Source organism: Prionailurus bengalensis, chromosome A3 (assembly GCF_016509475.1).
Source record: "Prionailurus bengalensis isolate Pbe53 chromosome A3, Fcat_Pben_1.1_paternal_pri, whole genome shotgun sequence".
Taxonomy (NCBI): domain Eukaryota; kingdom Metazoa; phylum Chordata; class Mammalia; order Carnivora; family Felidae; genus Prionailurus; species Prionailurus bengalensis.
This window is the reverse complement of record NC_057354.1, coordinates 61,584,759-61,606,541: the sequence shown is the minus strand read 5'-3', so window position 1 is coordinate 61,606,541 and position 21,783 is coordinate 61,584,759. Positions and strand designations below refer to the sequence as shown.

The following is a 21,783-nucleotide window of genomic DNA, read 5'->3' as shown; positions in this document are numbered from 1 at the left end:
CTGGCTTGCATTAGCACCTGTGGCCCTTGTCACTTTACAGAAGATGGTCGTGGAAGGGAGTTGCTATAACTGCTAACTCCCTTAAAACTTTATTATTTTTTAGTTTATTTATTTTGAGAGAGAAAGTGCACGTGCAAGTGGTGAAGGGGCAGAGAGAGATGGAGAGAATCCCAAGCAGGCTCTGCCTCAGCGCAGAGCCCGATGCGGGGCTCAAACTCATGAACTGCAAGATCACAACCTGAGCCGAAATCAAGAGTCAGACGCTTAACTGACTGAGCCACCCAGGTGCCCCAACAACTGCCCTTGAAACTTTTAACTGCAAAAGATTATATTAAAACAGATTTAATAACAAGGGCAGAAGTAGCACTTTCCTTGACATTGTAGTCAGTTAATGCCAGACCTTGATACCATAATGCAGTTACACCTGAACATGCATTCCACAGGTGAGCTGGGCTGATGTGCTCTCCTCTGCATATGAATTCATAAAAGCTGTGCAGCCTCTGTCCCATCCTCCTGCCACTACCTGCATCTCAGTGCCCAGGCCAGAGAGTAGACCGACAGCCTCCCAGACTTCCACCACTGCCATTCCTTGGATGGGGAGCTGGGAGGAAAAGCGCCGTGAGCACTCCCAGGATTCCATGTTGGTTGTCTGCTGCCACCTCCCTGAGCTGACCCAGAGCGCCTGTCGGTGCACTCTGTCCCTGACAGATGGTCCTGTCCATCTGACAAGTGCCCAGCAGCCTCTGCATGCCCCTTCACAAGACTTCCCTTCTTCCAGAAGCTGTCTCTTTGTAACTTTTGCCCATGGATTCCAGGCGTGTGCTTGGGGGCAACATTAAACAAACCTCCTTTCCTTTTGGTGACGGCCCTTCAGATCAATGAGGACACTGTTTGTATCCCTCCTTGTCTTTATGTGAAATAGGTTACTTTAACCAGTCTTTGTAGGATATGGTTTCCAGACCTCTGGCCATCTTGCATCTTGCTGGCCATCCCCAGGATCCTTGTCAGGTGAAGAAGTCCTGCTAAAATGGGGCTCCCCCAAACTGATCACAGAATTCTGGGTGTGGCCCAGTGAGCCTGGAGAAGTTTGAAACCATTGATTCTTTCTTAGTAGAGAAAAAAATATGTGTTTGAATTGTAGCATCAGTACTTGCTCATCATCTTGGGGTGTTTTAAAATATTTGCTATGGCATAATGTTCTCATCTACAGGTTGGAGATTATGTCTTTGCCAAAATTGTGATACCCAACGGATTTGACTTCTATGTCCCTGCCATTGTCATAGCACTTCCGAATCAGGATATGGCCGAAGATAAATTCTACACAGTTTTGAAGTGTAACAACCGGAGAGTAAGTAGGCTTTCAGGGAGGAAAGGGCTTTCTCACTAGGCAGAAGGTAGCTTCTTTTACCCCCACTCTCCAGGGCAATGCCTCTCTTTCCTGGCTCTGCCAGACATACTGAAGGAATGATTTCCTTGGCTGTACATGTTCCCTTTGCACATCCAGTCTTCAACACAAAATCTACCCTTAGTAAGGTCACCATGGCTCCTGTCTCCTTCATCAAATGGCCTTTTTGGCTGTCATTCCGCATTTGACAGCTGGGGAGGCTCATGCCGGTTCTTTACTGTCCTCCCCAGGTTCCTACAGCACCTTTCTCTCTCTCTTCCTTGCCTGCTGCTACTAGCCTGTTCTGACCTTACATTCCCCTCCCTGTCCTCCTTATGAATTTCCCTAAATGCTTTAGAAAGCCCTTCATTAGTTTACAGATCTGATGATGTCACTTGTCTGCCTGATGTCCCCCCCCCCTTCCCGCAACGCACACATGCTTCTCATCAACCTCAAGAAAAAGCCCAGCCTGATCCCATCATGGCCCCAGCCCCGTGGAAGACTCACTGCTTCCTGAACACTGTTGGCTTCTCTAAGCCCCTAGTCTTTCCCTCTTCCTGGACCACCCTCCCTATCTTCTTTCCACAGAAACTCCTGTCACCAGAAAGACTCTGCCAAACTTCCTGCTGAGGCCCTCAGGGGTCCCTCTTCCCACACTGGCTTCCTCACCAACCTCCCAGTTCCTTAAAGGCAGGAAGGCAGGGACAGTGACCTATTCATCTTTGTAGCCCCAGCACAGCACCTGATGAAGGTTCTCAAAATTGCTTTTTTAAATTCTTAAATGAATAACGTTGCTAATGGAAATAACATTGTCTTGATGGACCATTTAATATGCCTGGAAATTAGACCAGCAAGCAAAAAGGAAGAAGCAAAATACTAGTGGCTAACTTTATTAAGCACCTACTATGTGCCACAGATACTAATCCAGGTACTTTATATGTAATGAACAATTGAATGCTCAAAACACTGTGAGCAGGTACATTTACTATCCCCGTTTTGAGATAAAGAAACTGAAGCAGAGAGATTAAGTCACACACAGGGTAAGTGGGACAATGAGCATTTGAACCCAGGCAATCTGGCTCCACAGCCTACATTCTGAATAAATCTCTTTGCCCAACTGTCTAGTATACAGAATATAAATAACCAGTCAATTCTTGACTATAATATGAGGTGTATTCATCAGAGGAGGAGTCGTGGTAAATAAATTTTAAAATTAAGGGCAAGAAGTGAAGACCAGGAGAGCCAGAGGCCCTAGAAGCACTATATCCAATCTGACAGAACAAGAAAGAGAAAGGGGCACCTTCTCATCAACCGAGGAGAAAAAAAAAAAAAAACTTTGAGAAAATAGACTTTCTGAGAGCTATTTAGATGATAATAAACAGACATCTGGCAGGGCAGCAGGCTGGAAGCTTTTTTCTTTTTAATGTTTAATATTTATTTTTTGAGAGAAAGAGCAACAGAGAGACAGAACATGAGCAGGGGAGGGGCAGAGAGAGAGAGAGACAGAATACGAAGTAGGCTCCAGGCTCCGAGCTGTCAGCACAGAACCCGATGTGGGGCTTGAACTCACAGACCGTTAGATCATGACCTTAGCCAAAGTTGGACACTTAGCCAATTGAGCCACCCAGACACCCTATCGCAGGAAGCTTTTCTGATATGCAGCACCAGCTCTGGGGATGTCTCCTAGGCAAGAGAGGGGAAAGCAAATCAAGGGACATTTGAAGAGATGTCCCTGAGCATGCCCTAGGGTGTGGGGAGAGTTGATCCCTGAGAAAGAGCTTCAAAGTCCAGGAGGGACCTTGGAATTTACCCACATGACAGCAAGGCCCTAGAGACTAAAGCAGCATGGTCAGGGGGATAGACATTGAAGACCATTCTGATAGAGATTCATGGGGCTGATGGCGGCACATTAAGCCCGGGGTGGTGGTCATAGTTTCTGAGTCCAGGAAAGAGGTGGCCAAGGCTGAAGTAAAGGTAGAAAGGAAGGTGGTTCTGTTGAGGGATGTGTGGGCATGCATGGGCATGTGCGTGGGCAGTCATGTGCATCTTGTGTGGATGGCCTTGGCATGTGATCCAGGATATGGAGACACGAGAAATGAGAAATGAGAGCACTCAGCGATGACTTTCATTCAGCATGTGATTATCAAGCTAGGTTTTGCAATTTGACTGCCCTCTTAAATGTCACTCTGAATAGGAGAGTGGCTAGCAGCTCTTATAATGGGTTGAGCTAAACAAAATTACATCTAAATTGTGGACATTTCTGACTTAAGTTGTGTGAACCCTTTTGGTATTATTACAGGAATTTTGCCCTCGGAGTGCACTTATTAAGATCAGCCAGAACAAGTATGCTCTCTCTTGCTCTCATATAAAATCACCCCCAATTCAGGAGGATCCAAAAGTGTAAGTAGACCCAACTTTTTATACTCCCTGAATTTTATTTCTATCTTTGCACCTTTAATCTGTTTCTGGGTTGGGATTCATGATCTCTATAAATACTTGGGGAGAAAAGCAGAAGTGGAGGACCTCCTGCTTAAAATGTGGTTATTTTGTTTTTGTTTTAATGTTTGTTTACTTTTGAGAGAGAGAGACAGAGCGCGAGCAGGGGAGGGGCAGAGAGAGGGAGACACAGAATCCAAAACAGGCTTCAGGCTCCGAGCTGCCAGCGTAGAGCCCACACAGGGCTCGAACTCACAGACCGCATGATCATGACCTGAGCCAAAGTCGGACACTTAACCAACTGAGGCACCTAGGTGCCCCTAAAATGTGGTTTTATGATTATTATTCCTTCAACATCATACCTCTTACTTGCTGATTATTTGTCTGTCTGCTTCTAATCTCAAATGCAACATTATTTTACTGACTCCTCAGAAAAGTATTCAATCCTGTCATGGGCATGAAGAAATTATTCCCCTTTTATTTGTAAGGGTTCAAAGCCTTCTAACGAAGTCTCACTCTAAAGCAAAGGTTAGATTAAGTTTCAGTTAGGACCATCTGCCTCTCCCCTTGCTGGAGGGTGAGAGTAAGGTGTTGGCCCTGGTGCCCTGTGCCCAGGTGAGCATGGGTGAGTGGGTAAGTGGCAGTTTCCAGGGGCTACAGTGGGGTGAATCCATTTTTGTCTGAGGAAATAGTATTGTTAAAAGCTGGAAAGATAGGTTAAAGTCAGTAAGAAGAAATGCAAGCCTTGAAAGCAGGCAAAAACCCAAGTCCTTGGGGCCGATGAGGGGCATCACAGTTGGAGTCGGAGCCATGACTTTGGAGATGAAGGGTGAGGGAAGGAGCAAGGGTTAGGGAAAGGGATCATGAAAACACCCTCCAACTTCACTTGGAGTTTGTGGGTTGTCATGGGTGCCAACCTTCATTCTCCTGATGGCATCACCTTGTACTTCATAAGCAGAAACCATCAGGTGTCTCTCCTCCACTCCTTTTCCTCCACCTCTAGGCTTGTGGAAACTTCTTTCTCCCTGATGTCAAAATCCCTTCTCTTGTCCAAGGCTGACCTGCCCACCAGACTCCAAAGGCCTTCCCCACTACCCAGTCCTTGCTCCATCAGTTATCATGGATTCTCTCCTATCTCCCTAGCTCCTCTCCTGATTCCTTCACCTCAGCAAAAACCCAACTTTGCCTCCCCTAACATGCATGCATGCACACACCCGGTCCTAAATCCATAGAGCTCCCTTAGTTCTGCCATGTGACCTGGCATGCTCCCTCCCTTCACAGCTGCTCTCTATGTGGCAGTCTCATGGGCTGATGTCTCCTCTCTCTTGCCTCCTCTTCCCCCTCCTTAGCCTTGGGTATTGGCTCCCTCCCTTACCCCTGTGTGAAGCTATTCCCACAGCGGCCACTCAAGACCTCTCACATGCTCACACTGAGTGTGTGGGCTGTTTCAGTCTATTTACCACTGTCAACCACCCCTCCATCTCTTGAGGCCTGTCATGGCTCCTCCCTCTGGATTTCTTCCCTGCCTCACTCATTTCACCCACATCCCTTGCTTCCACGACTCCATTTACACTAAGGACCTCGTATCTCCCTCTCCACCCCACAACATTCCTATCCTCTGACATCAGGATGGTAGTGTCTGAGAGTGGAACCCAGGATGGGCTTTTCTAAAAGCTCCCCTGCTGGTTGTAATGTGCAGACATGGCTGATAACTATAGTGGGAAGGGCCTTGGAAACTAAAACCTGAGTGCCTGTCCCAGCCCCATCCTCACTTATTTTGTGTCCTTGGGCAGGTTGCTTATCATCTAGGAACTTGTTTGCTCACAGGTGAAGATTGGAGATGGTCTGTTGCATGCTTGGGGTAAAGTAGGTGGTCAGGCCCTGGCGGGAATCCTATTACTTCCAGCCATTCACCTGAGGGTACAGAATCTCAAATTCAGCACATCTAAAACTCTCCACAGACCCGCTCTCATCTCTGCCTTCCCTGACTTAGTTCTCTCTTCCACCCACCAGTTCATGGAGTTGTCCAAGCAGCATCTGGTAGTCATCCTTGGCTTCTTCTTGCCCTTCACCCACTACTCCCCATTGGTCTCCAAGTTGTATTGATCTAACTTGCAAATACTGCTCAGCTCTACTGGATCTGGACTGCCTTAGGTCAGGTGTCTCATTTCCTGAGGCCCCTGCCTTTGGCCTCCTCCTGCTACAGTCCCAGCCCGCTTCTAGAAAGGCTGAGCAGAGGAATCTTCCTTGTGTGGAAATCTGCTCCTGCCCCTCCCCTACTTAAAAAACCCTTCAGAGTCCCCCTCCTAGGCCCCTTCTGCTTTTTGTTTTCTTTTGTTTTAATTTTAGTTAGTTAACTTACAGTGCAATATTGGTTTCAGGAGTAGAATTCAGTGATTTATCGCTTACATACGACAGCCAGTGCTCATCACAAGTGCCCTCCTTACTACCCATCACCCATCTAGCCCATCTTATTATTGTAGCTTAGCCTCTTGTGGATCTGATTCAGGCCTGCCTCCCTAGCCTCACTTCTCCCTAGCCACCCCACAACCAACTTCTCACAAGCCCCCTGCACACTAACCATGCAAAACTTTCCCCCCCACACCATGCTTTTTCAGGGATTTGTGCTTTGCATAAGCTAAGCATTCCCTCCCCCTGGAATGTTATTCTTTGTCCTTGGCCACTAGGGCACTCTAACATTGAACTCAAGCATCACCATCACTATGTCATGATCTGAGACTCTAGCCCTTCTATGCAGTGAGGTGATCTCACTGCATCATGTAGCGGTTTCATTACAGAAATTTTCCCTTGTGTTGGCCATGTACTTTCTTAATTTCTCACTCCCATTATGCATGAGTCCTTGAAAGCAGATGTCAGGTTCTATCCACTTCTAGATCATAGTTGCCAAGGTCCAGCTCATAGGATACGCCCAATGAAGAATGACCCAGTGAACAAATATTAGTGGATGCCCAGCATTGTTCCTTGAGAGGTGCATGGTTTCATAGAGCATCTTTCCCTAGGTATTATTATTGAAAATATACACTACAATCTTTCATTCTCCTCCAGGTGAGTATAATGTTTCATTTATAATTATAACACATGTTTTATTAATCTCAAAATCATATCCAAATTACAGTACATTTTAAAGGAATATGAAAAGATGTCTAGGTATTGACCATTTTCACTAAATTCAACATTATCAATCCTATTTTAGAATTAAAATTCAATTCTTTCTATGTTGAGAAAAGCCTTTAATTGTTCTCTATCTTAGTCCTGCTCCAGGCCTTATTTAAAGCTCTTAGCTGCTAATTACCTACCCAGATTTCTAGGGCTTTCTTTACACAGCAGAAGCATTCATTGACTCTCTAGTCTCCCCATGGTAACTTCCACTGTTTTTTTTTTCTCTGCCTCCCCACTAGCAAGAGACTACATTTAACTTTCTTAAGCAGAGGTCATGTCCAACAGACTAGGTTCAGAGTTTAATCTCTCTCTGTTTGTACAATCAGGGCCAGCAGGTGTGAGCACACAGACTGAAGGTGCAGGTCTTATTTTGTCTCCTCTGGGATTTCCTTCTGGCAGGTCCTTTCTCATCAGGAGCCCATCCTCACTTACTCTATAGCGTACCGCCTCCCTTCAATTTATCTTTAGTAAGCCTTCACATCATTATACGAAATGAGACCATTAAAAAAAAAAAAATCCCAGTGCTTTCTTCATGGGCTGATTAAAGAAATGTGCTATAGCTTGCAACTCCAGCAGAACAGCACTTGACTAAATTTAACTTTAAAATATTGAATCCACCCTAACCGTCCATTTGGGGTTGGTCAGACAAGGGGTACATGGCCCCAGGCAGCTGGGTGGACCAGGATGCCAGACATTCAGCTCTCCATCTTCTGTACCTCCTCTTTTTCTTCTTTTTTGAGACCTCCAGTTGTGGGTGACAGAGTATTTCCCCCAGGCCCCTCTTCTGGTTCCTAACTGAGGGTGACAGACAGTGAAAGAAGGAAGTATTTGGAGGGTGAAGGGTTCAAACCTGATTGAATATGGCCAAAACTGATGCAGAGTTTAAGTTTCAGCTCAAAATTTGACACCAAAATGACTCTTGAGGACTTTTGTCCTCCATCATCCAATATGTTCCCCATATTGCTAAATTCCAAACAACTAGTTCTTAAAGAAGAGAGTGTTTAGTATCTCCATATTTGCAATGTGAAATCACGGGTGGCTCGCACTGGTTTGGTTTTTCTCTTTTCTTTGCTGTATGGTTGAATGCATTTTCTGACAGCACAGCTGAGAGAGAGCTGTGCCTTCTGAGAGTGTGTCTGTTGGAGGGACATGATTGCTCTTGCTTTACCCACCTTCAGTAATGTCCCTGAGGTTTTTTCTACATTTCATGGCATAGAGATGTCTGTTCTGGGTTAAAATCGTCCGTAACCTGGCTATAACTTTCTCCATTTAGAGAATACACATGTAATTTCTCCTAATTCCAAGATGCAAGCAGACCAGGAGGAATTTCCCCTTTCTTGGTGTCCTCCCTCCTTGCCAGGCAGGACTTCTCTCCTGGGATCCTGTTCCTGTCAGAAGGCCGCAGTCTCGGGTGCTACAGGGGAAGCATGCCTGGTGGGTTTGGTGCTCTGGCTTCTGGTTTTCTCCAGTGAAAGGAAGTGACTCTACCAAGCCTTATTCAACTTCCCGCTGTGAGGTGGTTGAGTACAGGCTGGGGACTGTGTGTTCCTCCAGGCAAGGTGCCCCAGCAGGCTTGAGCTGGATCGCATACCTGGTGTCATGTAACTGGCTGAATATGCCTCCCAGGCATAGCTGGGATCCACTCTCCATTCTTGACAGAGCAGAGTTTGGGCACATTACCTCTGAGGTTCCTCCTTAAGGAGATTCACTTTAAGGGAATTGGATTTCTTGAAAAAATTAGCAACATTCTAAATGTGAACAGGAAAGGGCACCTGGGTGGCTCAGTTGGTTAAGTGTCTGACTTCAGCTTGGGTCATGATCTCATGGTTTGTGAGTTCGAGCCCCGGCCTGGACCCTGCTTAGGCTTCTGTGTCCCTCTCTCTCTGCCCCTCCCCTGCTCACACTCTGTCTTTCTGTCTCTCTCTCTCTCTCAAAAATAAACAAAAAAAATTTTAATGTGATCAGGAAAACCAGAGAGAACTAATCATTTTCTCTATTTCGAAAAAATCACTGGACATCTGAAGGAAATTGCTGGGCAGCGAGATCCTGAAGGCAAGGACTGTTCTTTTCTTGATGTGTGATTGTAGTTGTGTGGTCTTGGGTACATGGCTGTGTACAAGTCTATGGGAGGGGAGACCACTCTCTTAGAGTTCAGATGTGTGCTGTCCAGGTTTGTGGTCAGCTCCTGATTCCTGAGTATTAGTGCTCATTGTCTTTCTTTGAACAGTTTAATCATTTTCCATCAAACCATTTAAGAATGTGTCCCAAAGGAAATAATAATTCTGTGCTGGTTAACATTCCTCCCTTTCCTCTATGTAGTGTGGCCTCACATTGTCTTCCTGACAGCAGTGATACTAAGTCTTTGATTGAAGCCTCAAGATTCAGTGCTGGCTCTGACATTACATGAGATGAATCACTTCCTATAATCTTGCCTCATCACTCCTGACTATTTTTCCCTTAGAAGGAGCTGTGCATCTAAAATCGTTAAGCCTCAGTATGTCATTAGCTCCCTCGTCTCTTCTGGTCAGATTAGGACCCCCATTTCCTAGGCTGGAGCAAAGCCCTTAATAAAAAAGCAGTTCAAGAACAAACCCTGCCTGTGAGTGTCCCATATTATCTGGAGGGACAAATGCCATTGCCTATTTTCAGAAAGCATTCTGCAGTGCCCTAATATAAGAAAGCATAGAGAATCATAGCGATTTCTAACCCTGAGGGCCAGTGGTAACAATTGGGATGGCAGCAGCCTTATCAGTCTCTCCATTTTCTGCTCCTTCCATTGTTAAAATTCAGGGATCTCATGGTCCTCACCAGACATCTATTCGGTGCCTACCCCATAGGTCCTCCCATTCTAAGATTGGCTTTCTGACAGACACTTAGAGCAGAATAGAAACAAGGCCTCAGGAAACCAGTGAGATAGGGCAAACTGGCAAGCTGGCATTAGTCAGGCGAATGAGGTGGGTTTTGACCCAAAGAGGTGTGGAGTGCGTGCTCAGCACTTTCCTCCCCAAAGTGGAACCACTGCTTCTGAAGAGCCAGTGGAAGTCACCATGCCTGGCTTCCCTCACCTTACCCCCACCCCCTGACACACACATACGTAATTTTTACCTGTTTGTCACATTATTTAATCAAACCTAGAGCCTAAAGTAATTAATAGGACACTGAATTTTTCTTGGTTTTGGTAGGAGATGAGGCAAAAGAAAGCCATTTAGCAGCGCCTTTCCAGGCATGCTGATGCATAATGTCCACTGGCTAGCAGTCTGGAGCATGGCCACCTTCCCCCTTCCTCAGAGTGGGTTTGAGCCAATCAGAGTGGAGGGGCATGGGGAGGGCTGGGGAGGGGGGCGCAGATAAGAACTCTCATATCAGATTCACACATACCCTGCCCCCCCTCTCCTGCAAAGGGACATTTCCTGTGGAATATTTTGAATTTAGTTGACATCAGTAAAATGGGGTAGCTGCTTACATGACATGAAGGCTTTCCTTGATCAAAATTCTGGTCTGCTTTTTATTCTGATCATGACAGCTTGCATATTTTTATTCTTATTCCAAAGTATGCATTGTTAATATAATTTTAATTTAGAAATTAAAAGCAAAAAGAATATGAAAAAAAGCAAAAAGAATATAAAAATAGTTTCACATTTCAAAAGTAATCACCATTTGTATTTTGGCACGTATCCTTCTAGAGTATTCTCTCTGCTGTGTTGATTATTTTTCCTTAAAATAAAAATTTATGTTTCCCCTCACCATTTATGACAGTTATAAAAAAATTTTTAATGTGGAAGAAGTGACAATCTTACTGGAATTCTTTTCCCTGAGGCAACAGTTAACCATTTGATGGAAAGGTTTCTAGTCACATACGTTGTTTGTGACTTTTTCCCCCACTTAACAATATATTACTTGCTTTTGGCATGATGGGGACATGTTTTGTTTTGTTATTGCCTCCCTGGAATTTAATTATCTGGGTGGTTTGTGACTTATATGACCAGTCTCCCACTGAAGACTAGACATGTGTTGCTTCTCAGTCTTTCCTGCCCTTCTTACTGGTTTCTTTGCATGATCATCTTCCTGGTATCCTTCCGGTAGGTAGGTCAGCCTCTCTTCCACCTTTCTCTTTGGGTGCCTTATTCCCTACTTTCTCTCTCTCCTTCCTCGTTGCTCTTCTTTCTGAGAGGTTTTAGGAGGTGGACTGGACTGCAACCGATCCTGATACTTGGGAGATGTACATGGGAAAATTTTAGAGACCATTTCTAAAGAGTAAATAGAACGTATCAATTTTGTCCATTCCAGAGGGAAGCAGCAATGTGAGGAATAGTTGATGGTAATGTAGGTAAGATTTTAGATTTCACAGAGGAGGGGTGGTGTCACAGCCTTGTCATGTGATTTCAAGATGAATCTGAAAACCCAGCTCACAGAACTTACACATCTGCATAGGTGCTGGCCTCATATTTCAAGATAATTTTGTTTGTGGCCTCCTGAGAAGGCTTTCTCCCATTTTACTGCTGTTGCTTGGGCCATTTTTTTTTTTGTGGTAAATACACATATCATAAAATGTATCATTTTAACCATTTTTAAGCATACAGTTCAGTGACATTAAGTACATTCACATTGCTGTGCAGCCATCACGGTCAGCCAGTCCCCAAATTTTTCCATCATCCCAAACCACAACTCTGTACCCATTGACCACTAATTCCCCATTCCTTTGTGACTGACATTTCATTTAGCATAATGTATTCAAGGTTCATCCATGTTATAGTCTGTGTCAGAATCTCCTCCCTTTTTAAGACTAAATAAGATTTTATTGTATTATATACCACAGTTTGTTTATCCATTCATCTGTTGGTGGACACTTGGGTTGTCTCCACCTTTTGGCTATTGTGAGTAACGCTGCAGTGAACATGGGTGTTTGAGTCCCTGCTTTCCTTCTTGTCCATACATACACAGAAGTGGAGTTGCTGGATCGTATGGTAATTCTATTTTTAATATTTTGAGAAATTGACATACAATTTATATGGCAGCTTTACCATTTTTATATTCCCACCAACAATGTACAAGGTTCCAGATTCTCCATATCCTTGCCAACATCTGTTATTTTTTGGCTTTGCTTTTTCTTTTCTTGGCAACAGCTATCCTAATAGGTATAAAGGCCATTTTTAAATCTCTCTTGGGAATTACCTCCTGAGTCTTTGAGCCAATCCTTGAAAAGTATCACATGTAGTGAATCTTGATCTTTTGAAGAGGAACTTGATTGATGTAATTTTCTTTTTAGAAATAACTAAAAATATTTTCCCACTTTTAATTTTTCCTTGGTAATTTCCAAGAGGATCTGAAGTAGCAGTGATCAAAAGTTATTCAGAGTAAAAGCTGCAAGGTGGTAGATACTGCTTATGGGAACAAAATAAGGTTTAACACCAGGGAACTGGTGTTTTTTAACTTACCCTGAAGGCCCTGAAAAAGGCAAGTTCCCCAGATGGTGTGCCATGAGGGCATGGCTAGAATGAAGTCATGATGTTCCCAAGATACCTTCTTTGAAATACAACATTGCTGGATAAATAAACTGACCAATATATTTTCTTTTATTTTTTTATAAGATAAAAAAATATTTTTCATGTTCTTCCCATTTCCTCTACCCTCACCACCCCCAGTCCCTGGCAGCCAGCCACCATTTTACTCTGTTTCTATGTCACATATAAGTGAGATCACACAGTATTTGTCTTTCTCTGACTTATTTCACTTAATATAACACCCTCAAAGTCTATCCTTGTCACAAATGGCAGGGTTTCCTTCGTTTTTTTAATAGCTAAATGATATTCCATTGTATATAAAATATATATACATATATATATATATATATAATACATATAACATTTTCTTGATCCATTCATCCACCAATGGACACTTATGTTGTTTCCATATTTTGGCTATTGTATATAATGCTGCAGTGGAACATGGGACTACAGATATTTCTTTGAGGCAGTGATTTAGTTGCCTTTGGATATATACCCAGAAGTGGGATTGATAGATCATATTGTAGTTCCATTTTTAATTTTTTGAGGAGCTTCCATACTGTTTTCCATAGTGACTGTACTAGTTTACACTCCCATTAACAGCATAGAAGGGCTCACTTTTCTCTACAGCCTCAGCAACATTTGTTATCTCTTGTCTTTTTGATAATAGCCATCCTAACAGGTGTGAGGTAATATCTCATTGTAGTTTTGATTTTGATTTCTCTTGTGATTAGTGATACTGAGCACATTTTAATGTACCTTTTGGCTATTTGTATGTCTTTTGTGGAAAAACTGTTCAAGTCTTCTGCCCATTATTTGATTGGATTATTTGTTTGGGTTTTTTTTTTTTTTTTTAGTAATTAGTAAGAATTTATTGTGCAGGATTATTAGTCTTTTCAATATTAGGTTGTATGAGTTCCTTATATATTTTGGATATTAATCCATTATCTGGTGTATGGTTTGCAAATTTCTTAGGTTGCCTCTTTGTTTGTTTGGTTCTTTTGCTGTGCAGACGTTTTTCAGTTTGATGTAGTGCCACTTATTTTTGCTTTTGTTGCTTGTATTTTTGGTGTTATATCTAAAAAAAATCACTGCCAGATCCAGTGTAAAAGAGTTTTTCCCCTATGTTATCTTCTAGGAGTTTTATGGTTTGAGTTCTTATTATTTCCATTTCAGGTTCATTTTTGTGAGTGTTATAGGATAGGATCATGTGGATTTCCAGTTTTCTCAACACCATTTATTGAAAATACTGTCTTTCCCTATTGAGTATTCTTTGTTCCCTTGTCAAATATTAGTTGATCACGTGCACTATATTTTCTAAATGGTAAGACTAGCTTTATGACTTCATAGTCAAATCCAATGTCAGTTAAATTAAAAAGCATATTGTTTTTGAATTTGGGAGACATTTTTCTAATGGTACACCATACAGTAATTAGGGAAAACTAAGGGTGTAGAAGAATGTTTCTACTGTACAAGCTCCAGTTCAGTATGTCAGGAATAAACTGAACTATGATGTGGCCAAGCTTATAATCCTGGGGTGGACAGAGGTCAATTCTGAGGCATGCCAAGGGACTTCTTGGGCAGGAATTGTTGCTTCATTCACTGACTTGGTCAGGACAAGGTCCAAATGACATTAGATTCTTCATGCCACGTGAGGCTCCCACAAAGACCTGTGGAAATGAACTGCATGGAATAAAATGCAGCCCAAACTATCAGGGCCACAGGACCTCTGCAACTCCATTCCATGGGAAGAAGGCCAAGGGACCAAGAGCTGAGAAACACTGCAGGGCTGGCTTGGACATCTCTGTAGACACAGCAGCCAACAAGACCAGGGTAATCCTGCATATTCTCTCTCTCTCTCTCTCTCTCTCTCTCTCTCTCTCTCTCTCTAGGGAGGATGTGAAGACAAAGAATTCTACTTTCTTAATATGGCCACTCAAAGAAACTGACACTGGGGATTTACAAGAGCTAAGACCGGAGAACCCTAGAAAGAAGAAAAAGAAACCTTCCAAGAGGTTGCCTCTCCAGGAAACGGTGTCCTCAGAATCTGATGACTCTTATGGCATCAGGTCCCAAGAGTCCTACCCCAAGAAACACCCCAAGCCCAAGGTAGGCGGGGGACGACATCGCCTATCTCCGGAACACCCTGAAACCTCTCTCAAGAATAGTGCACGTGAGGTCACTCCCCAGTTTCCAGGCCAGTTGAGGTCCCAGAGTGGCAAAAACTCTAACACCCTTAAATAAAGCTGACATCCACTTCCCCAGAGAAGATCCTCGGCCCAGGATCTGGGAGTCAGCCAGCCACACCATCGCTGCCATACCTCCACCTCAAGCAGCCCTGCCTTTCCTCCTAGAGCCACCCACAGCAGCAAAGGGCTGAGGACCACTGCTGAGAAACCTTAAAGCAGTCTAGTGGCAACTATGTTTAAGAGAGCCAGCATTCCTCCAGGGCTGCCTAGACCTCAACCAGTCAACACTGTGGAACTAGCCTCTCTGCTGAGGTAAGACTGCCTTTCATCCTACCCATTCCTACCCTGTTTGTAAAACAGGTACACTTCCCTGTTATCTCCCACCTAGATCTCCCATCTGTTTGTGCTGTTTTCTGACTTTTCCTAACCATTCTTTATCGTATTATTTTCTGTGTCCTCACCACATTATACTCAGTCTTTTGGTAAATTCATCATGCCCAGAAGTTTAACCTGACAGATTACTATCATAGGATTTTCAGCTATTTTTTTTGGAAGGCAATGTACTTATAATCCAAGCCTGCAGTCTTGTTTTAAATTAATTATCTCATTTAAATTAGGGATTTTATCACTTAATGTTAACACTGAAATTAAGATCTAGTAATGTGTCTGAGATCTGCAAAACAAAATTATTAATTTCTGGCAATTTTTATTGAGCCCTCTCTAATTGTTTTTGTCTGTAGTCTGTTGTAGGTACCTCTAGTTGAGTGCGGAACCACAATAAAAACTCTTACATTGGAAACATTTCAAAACTATTGTATTGTTTGTTTATTACTGTTTTCTTTGAACACATTTTAGCAATGACATGAAAGTATTCACTTCTTTTCATTAATTCCTTAGTGAAATTAGCTTCACTAATTTCAAAAATGAAATACCTCTCCCAAATTCTTTTTCTAGTCAGTAATAGTCCCATAATAATAGGGTACAGATGATTATTTTTTTAATGTTTATTTATTTTTGAAAGAGAGAGTGTGAGCAGGGGAGGGGCAAAGAGAGAGGGAGACACAGAATCTGAAGCGGGCTCCAAGCTCTGAGATATCAGCACAGAGCCCGATGTGGGGCTCGAACTCATGATCTGCGAGACCATGACCTTAGCCTAAGTCAGTCGCTCAACCAGCTGAGTCACCCAGGCACCCCAGGGTACAGATTATTAATAAAACAAATATTGGATGCTAGGAAAAGATGGATTTTAGAGTATCACCACTAATACTCTAAAAATTTGCAATCAGGGCGCCTGGGTGGCTCAGTCGGTTGGGTGGCTGACTTCGGCTCGGGTCATGATCTTGCAGTCTGTGAGTTTGAGCCCCGCATCAGGCTCCATGCTGACAGCTTGGAGCCTGGAGCCTGCTGCGAATTCTGTGTCTCCCTCTCTCTCTGCCCCTTCCCCATTCGCACTCTGTCTCTCTCTGTCTTTCAAAAATGAATGTTAAAAAAAAATTTTTTTTTTAATTTGCAACCTAATTAAAAATTGTGTTCATATTCCTGAAAGCTAGGGTGTCACCACGGTCATGGCAAAGAAATTAAAGAAGGAATCTCCTTCCAAAAATATGAAAGAAAAAGGAACATCAGCTCAGCATCAGGGTAAAGTAGTAATGTAGTGAGGAAGGAATTGAGAAATGAGGAAATGATCCAGAACAAGACAGGAGACAGTGTGTGGAGAAGCAGTATGACTCCCCACAGAACTCAGAGGTTTCTCATAGGCTCTGGAATAATCATCCAGTTTTGGTTTGACCAGTGGAGAACTAGTGGGGTAGAAAAGAAACCATTCATCAAGTCATATTCATTCATGCCTTCATACATGCAAGCATTCATCTTAGGCTGTATGCATTCATTCAATTATTCAACAAGCAATTGAGTGCTGACAGTATGCCAGGCTCCAGAGAGATACTATCAGCATTTGGAAGGTACTTACCTTCTCTATCTTACCTTTCTGCATCTCTACTCTATTTTTGGACCAATCGCTGTTGTCTGGTTTAAAGGCACGTACAAGGAATGAACTACAAGACAAATATACATAAGAAAACTTTGTTGATATTACATTACAATGCATGATATTCTCAATGACATTAAGTGATATATACAGTGTGTTGTACTTTATAGATAATGTCCAGTGTGCTGGGGGAAATTGTAATAAAGACAGTGTATTTCTACTTCCAGCCAGTGTGGAATAACAGGAACCTGATTTCATTCCCTAGCCCCTGCCTGAAACAATTAAAACACCAGATAAAATTTATGTAACCACAGTTTCCAAAACATTGGACATAGGCAATGAAGTATAGGATCTCTGAGAAACAAGTGAGGTAAGCCCCATGAGTGTGCTGCTTATTTCCTGGAGTCAGTTTCCAGGCTACAACAAAAGGATCAGGAACCCAGGCAGAGCCCGGTACCTTCTTTGAATGAAACTAGGATTCTGAAAAGACCAAGGCAGCTGGAGTCTACAGGATAGAGGGCTGGAGAAGAGACAGCTACTCACAGAAACAACTCTGGATATATGTACATAAGCTCCTTTGAGTCTTCAACTCTGTACTTACTAGTGCATGGCTGTGAGGAAACTACTCAAGGTTGGAGAAAGAACTTTCCATAAAGGTCAGAGGGAACAATCCTTACAGCTCACATAAGGCTGGGAATACCTCCTGTTTCATCCAGTCAGTGTAGAAAACAGATATCTTTATTCAAGGAGCATCAGATAGAATACTCAGAAAATGTTTGCTTCAATAGTGGAACAAAATTGGCCTTAGACTAAACACTTCTCTGGTCCCATATAATAGGGCTTAAAAGCAAACCCTAGAGGAATAAAATTGTTTCCAAATAACCTATGTCTCAACACAAAGCTCAAGAATATTTGTAGGGATTAAAAAAAGACCACCCAATAAAGTAAAATTTACAGTGTCTGGCATTCAATCAAAAATTACCAGGCATACAAAGAAACAAGGAAATAAGACCCATAATAAGTTGAAACTAACTCAGAAATTGCACAGATGTTGAAGACTACCAGAAACGGTTACTATGTTGGTATATATAAAAGATTTTATATTTTATTATTTAAATCTCTTTTAAAGATAGTTGGCTGTATGTAGTAATTTCAATAGTACACTAATGCATTTCATCCCCATACAATGCGCATACATCTGTATTCATTGCCTCAGGTGATTGTGTGTTTGATTTTCACTGAATAAATCTATGCTTTTTGCATATGCCAGCCAGAAGTAATAAATGGGGTTCAGTCTGTCAAAAAATAATAACAGTTATGTATCCAGATTTTATGGCCACCCCATATAATTGGCTTGGATCATAAGTAGGGGTGGGGCCAGGATGGAGTGATTGACAGCAATACAAGAACTATATGGAATGGGTACAGTTTGACTCTCTGAAAGAGATCTGCTCTTACTAGAAGAAATGGAACGGATGTTCAAGAGACTGGATGACCACTTAAGTGATGTAAAACAGATCCATGCATCAAGTGACAGACATTACCTCTGAGTTCCTTTTCAACTCCAGGAGTCTATGGATCAATGAGTTAGCCTACTACCAATTCAGAGTAGTTCCACATAGATGAGAAACAGTCATAAAAGGGGGGAAATGTTGTAGCCAACACATTTAGACAAGAGAAATTAATTAAGGGAATAGAATTGAAAAAGAAGTAAAATTATATTTGCACATGATAAAAGAGCATACCTGAAAAACCAGAGAGAATCAATGATAACAATGATTTAAATAATGTAAGAGTTTAGTGAGGTGCAGAATAGAAATTTGACATACAGAAATCAGTAGCCTTTGTATGCACAATGATCAGTTAGAGGATATATTGATAGAGAAAAATCTCATATACAGTTGCAAGAAATAAAATAAAATATAGCTGATTCTTGGGGCGCCTGGGTGGCTCAGTCAGTTAAGTGTCCCGACTTCAGCTCAGGTCATGATCTCATGATTCGTGGGTTTGAGCCCCACATCGGGCTCTGTGCTGAATGCTTGCTTGGAGCCTGGAGCCTGCTTCAGATTCCATGTCTCCTTCTCTCTCTGCCCCTCCTTGCTCTTACTCTCTCAAAAATAAATAAATGTAAAAAAAATTTATAAAAATATAGCTGATTCTCATTATATGTGGTGTTTATGTTCTGTAAAGTCATCTGTAACACTGAATTTAGCAAATACTGAATCGTTGCCCATAGAGAAATACAAGGTTAAGTTCCTGCAAGCCTCTGATCACATCATTTTCACTTATAAATATATAACCTTCTTTTGTCTCTCTGTTTAAAGATCCTTACTTAATATATATCTATAAACATAGAACTCACAGCCAACAGCACTATTACTCATGCCTGAATGAAGATTGTATAATACATATTTTCTTCTTGCACTTAGGAATACTAGATAGTACTTCAACATTACACTTGGGGACAGTTTTAAACAGCGAGATCACTAACAACACAAAAATGTGGAAAATGTGACACTAAATTTACTATTGAGAGGACACTTTTTAGAGCAGGAGAGCTGAAACAAGGCAGTCAGGTGACTCATTTTTTGCCACTCTGAGTATATGTATTTCTACAAAATGTATTGACTATTGATTTTAGAATTACAAGTAAATTTTAGTGAGTAGGTAAATTCACAAATAGAATCCATAAATAATGAGGATCAGCCATACCTAAAATAAACTTAACAATAAATGTGCAAAAACAATGAAAAAAACTTTAAAACATTCCTGAAAGACACAAAAGTAGATGTAAACCTCTTTTGGTTTTAGAATGGATGGCTTAATGTCATCAAGATGTTAGTTTTCTGTGAGTTCATTTATTAAAGTAACACAATCCCAATAAAAATAACTGCAAATATTTCATGGGGTTTAAAAAGTTGACAGTAAACTTCATATGGAAAAATAAACATATGAGAGAGGCTAGAAAATACTAAAGAAGAAAAACCACAAGGAGAAGGACTCATGCTAATACATAAAACACTGTAACATCGTTATGCCTGTGTGGTGCTAGCACAAGAAAAGCAGACTAATGGAATAGAGTAGAATCCAAAAACAGACAAATATATGTGGAAATTTAGTGTATTCTGACGATAGCATCTCAAATCACTGGAACTTTTTAGTAACTGATGCTGAGATGGCTAATGGCCATTGGAAAATAATAAAATAGATCCATGTTTCATACTACATATAATAATAAACTCCAAATAGATCCAAGTCCTAAATGTAAAAAATGAAAACATTCAAGTATTAGAAGAAAACATGATTGAATTCCTCTATAACATGGGTGCAGAGAAAGGTTTTTTGACTATGATTCAAAATCCAGATGCAATAAAAGATTGCTCAGCTACATAAAAGTTGATTTTCAAACATGCATTACCAAAGAGGATCGTAAGCAAAGTCAAAAGACAAATGATACACTGGGAGACATTATTTGTACAGTATACCACACAAAGAGCTGATGTACTAAAATACAGAGAACTTTTAAAAATTCGGGTAAAAGAAATGACCAAAAAACCTGGCATAAAAAAATAGGCAAAAGATATGAACTATTCACAAAGATTAAAGAATAGACCTTAGGGGCGCCTGGGTGGCGCAGTCGGTTGAGCGTCTGACTTCAGCCAGGTCACGATCTCGCGGTCTGTGAGTTCGAGCCCCGCGTCGGGCTGTGGGCTGATGGCTCAGAGCCTGGAGCCTGTTTCCGATTCTGTGTCTCCCTCTCTCTCTGCCCCTCCCCCGTTCATGCTCTGTCTCTCTCTGTCCCAAAAAAAATAAATAAACGTTGAAAAAAAAATTAAAAAAAAAAAAAAAGAATAGACCTTAAAATGTGAAAAGATGTATAACTTCACTAATGATAAGAAAAACGGAGATTAAAACTACATTTAGAGAACTTCTGGTAATATGACAATGTGAAGTGGTAATGCAAATCATTTCACAAATAACAATTTTAAGAACTGGATAAAATTTTTTAAAAATCAAGTATTTAAAGGTACAATAAAATGTTCAAAAGCAGGCAGAATATGAGGAGTTTATTCTCCAAAAACTATGAATGGAAAAGTTAAGAACTGTGAGGTTGTGACACTCTAGCCTAAGGACACTCCCCAACTTTCATGGCCAAGACAACAGAAAAATGTAGCCTGACTGGCTCAAGGTGCCAGAGATGAGTTCAAAGCTGAAGTGGAAATTTTAAAGAAGAAATCCTGGCATCAAGAAAGCACAGTAAGAATGAGCCATGAAATCTTGAGCAAAAACTCTGTTCTAATTCCTGGCTGATCACTAACAGACCCAGGAAACCCTGTTTTGTTTTGCTTTTTTTTTTTAATGGAAAGTAGAGAGGAATATACTTTTGCGAGATAGAGCTATGTGGAGCAAAGTCTGTGTATTTGTTACTTTTGAACTGAAATACATTTCCAAACCACATACAGTTTAGGCAGCAGTAATCTACTCTTAAGGGATTAAAGTGTCAGGGGAAAGAGCCTCAGGCTGGCAGAGCAGTTGAAAATTTAAGCAACTAAATTGCTGAAAGAGTGTGCTCCAAAATCTGCCCAAATCTTTGGCTGACCACTAAATTATTGGCCATAGGGGAAACACTGAAGGTAGCAGGGTAAAAGGCAGCAGTGAGAATCCATAGAACAGAATCGAGATTTGAACTGTTTCATACTACAGGAAAGAACAGTTTGCAGTTTGAGTACAGGCATGATAATTTATTAGAATAGAAAAAAAAAGCAAGCAAGCCAAAAATTTTTTTTTAATTTTAAAGCCTTGAAGAATGCAATAGAATCCAGTATATAACAAGAATATATTCCCTAAAGTATCCAGTTTTGAACCAAAAAAAACTGAGTAGACATACAAAGAAACAGGAAAATGTGTTCCATTTTGATGGATCAAAGACCATCATTAGAAATTTTTATTGAGTCCAGATGTTGTATTTAGCTGACTTTAAAGCAGCTATTATAAACACATTTAAAGAATTAAAGGAAAATATAGTAAATATGAAGAAATTAATAGAAAATCTCAATAGAAAAATGAAGGTATTAAAAATGCAAAAGGAAAATTCTAGAGCTG

The 21,783-nt window shown here is 41.5% G+C and overlaps 1 protein-coding gene across 7 annotated transcripts in view; it reads left to right on the top strand.

Annotated features, from left to right (window-relative positions):
* Nucleotides 1-15,502, top strand: part of VWA3B (von Willebrand factor A domain containing 3B) — a 202,340-nt gene extending 186,838 nt beyond the window's left edge. For 2 of the 7 annotated variants that reach the window (XM_043603224.1, XM_043603222.1), the window contains exons 25-29: nucleotides 1,211-1,348; nucleotides 3,684-3,784; nucleotides 14,397-14,613; nucleotides 14,770-15,005; nucleotides 15,434-15,502. In XM_043603224.1, coding sequence (XP_043459159.1) covers nucleotides 1,211-1,348; nucleotides 3,684-3,784; nucleotides 14,397-14,613; nucleotides 14,770-14,907 — 594 coding nt within the window. In that variant the 3' untranslated portion in view covers nucleotides 14,908-15,005; nucleotides 15,434-15,502. Of the gene's footprint in view, nucleotides 1-1,210; nucleotides 1,349-1,972; nucleotides 2,136-3,683; nucleotides 3,786-14,396; nucleotides 14,614-14,769 lie in introns of those variants that run through there. The other 5 variants (XM_043603228.1, XM_043603226.1, XM_043603225.1 and 2 more) reach the window with 4 other exon arrangements.
* Nucleotides 15,503-21,783: the final 6,281 nt, after the last annotated feature.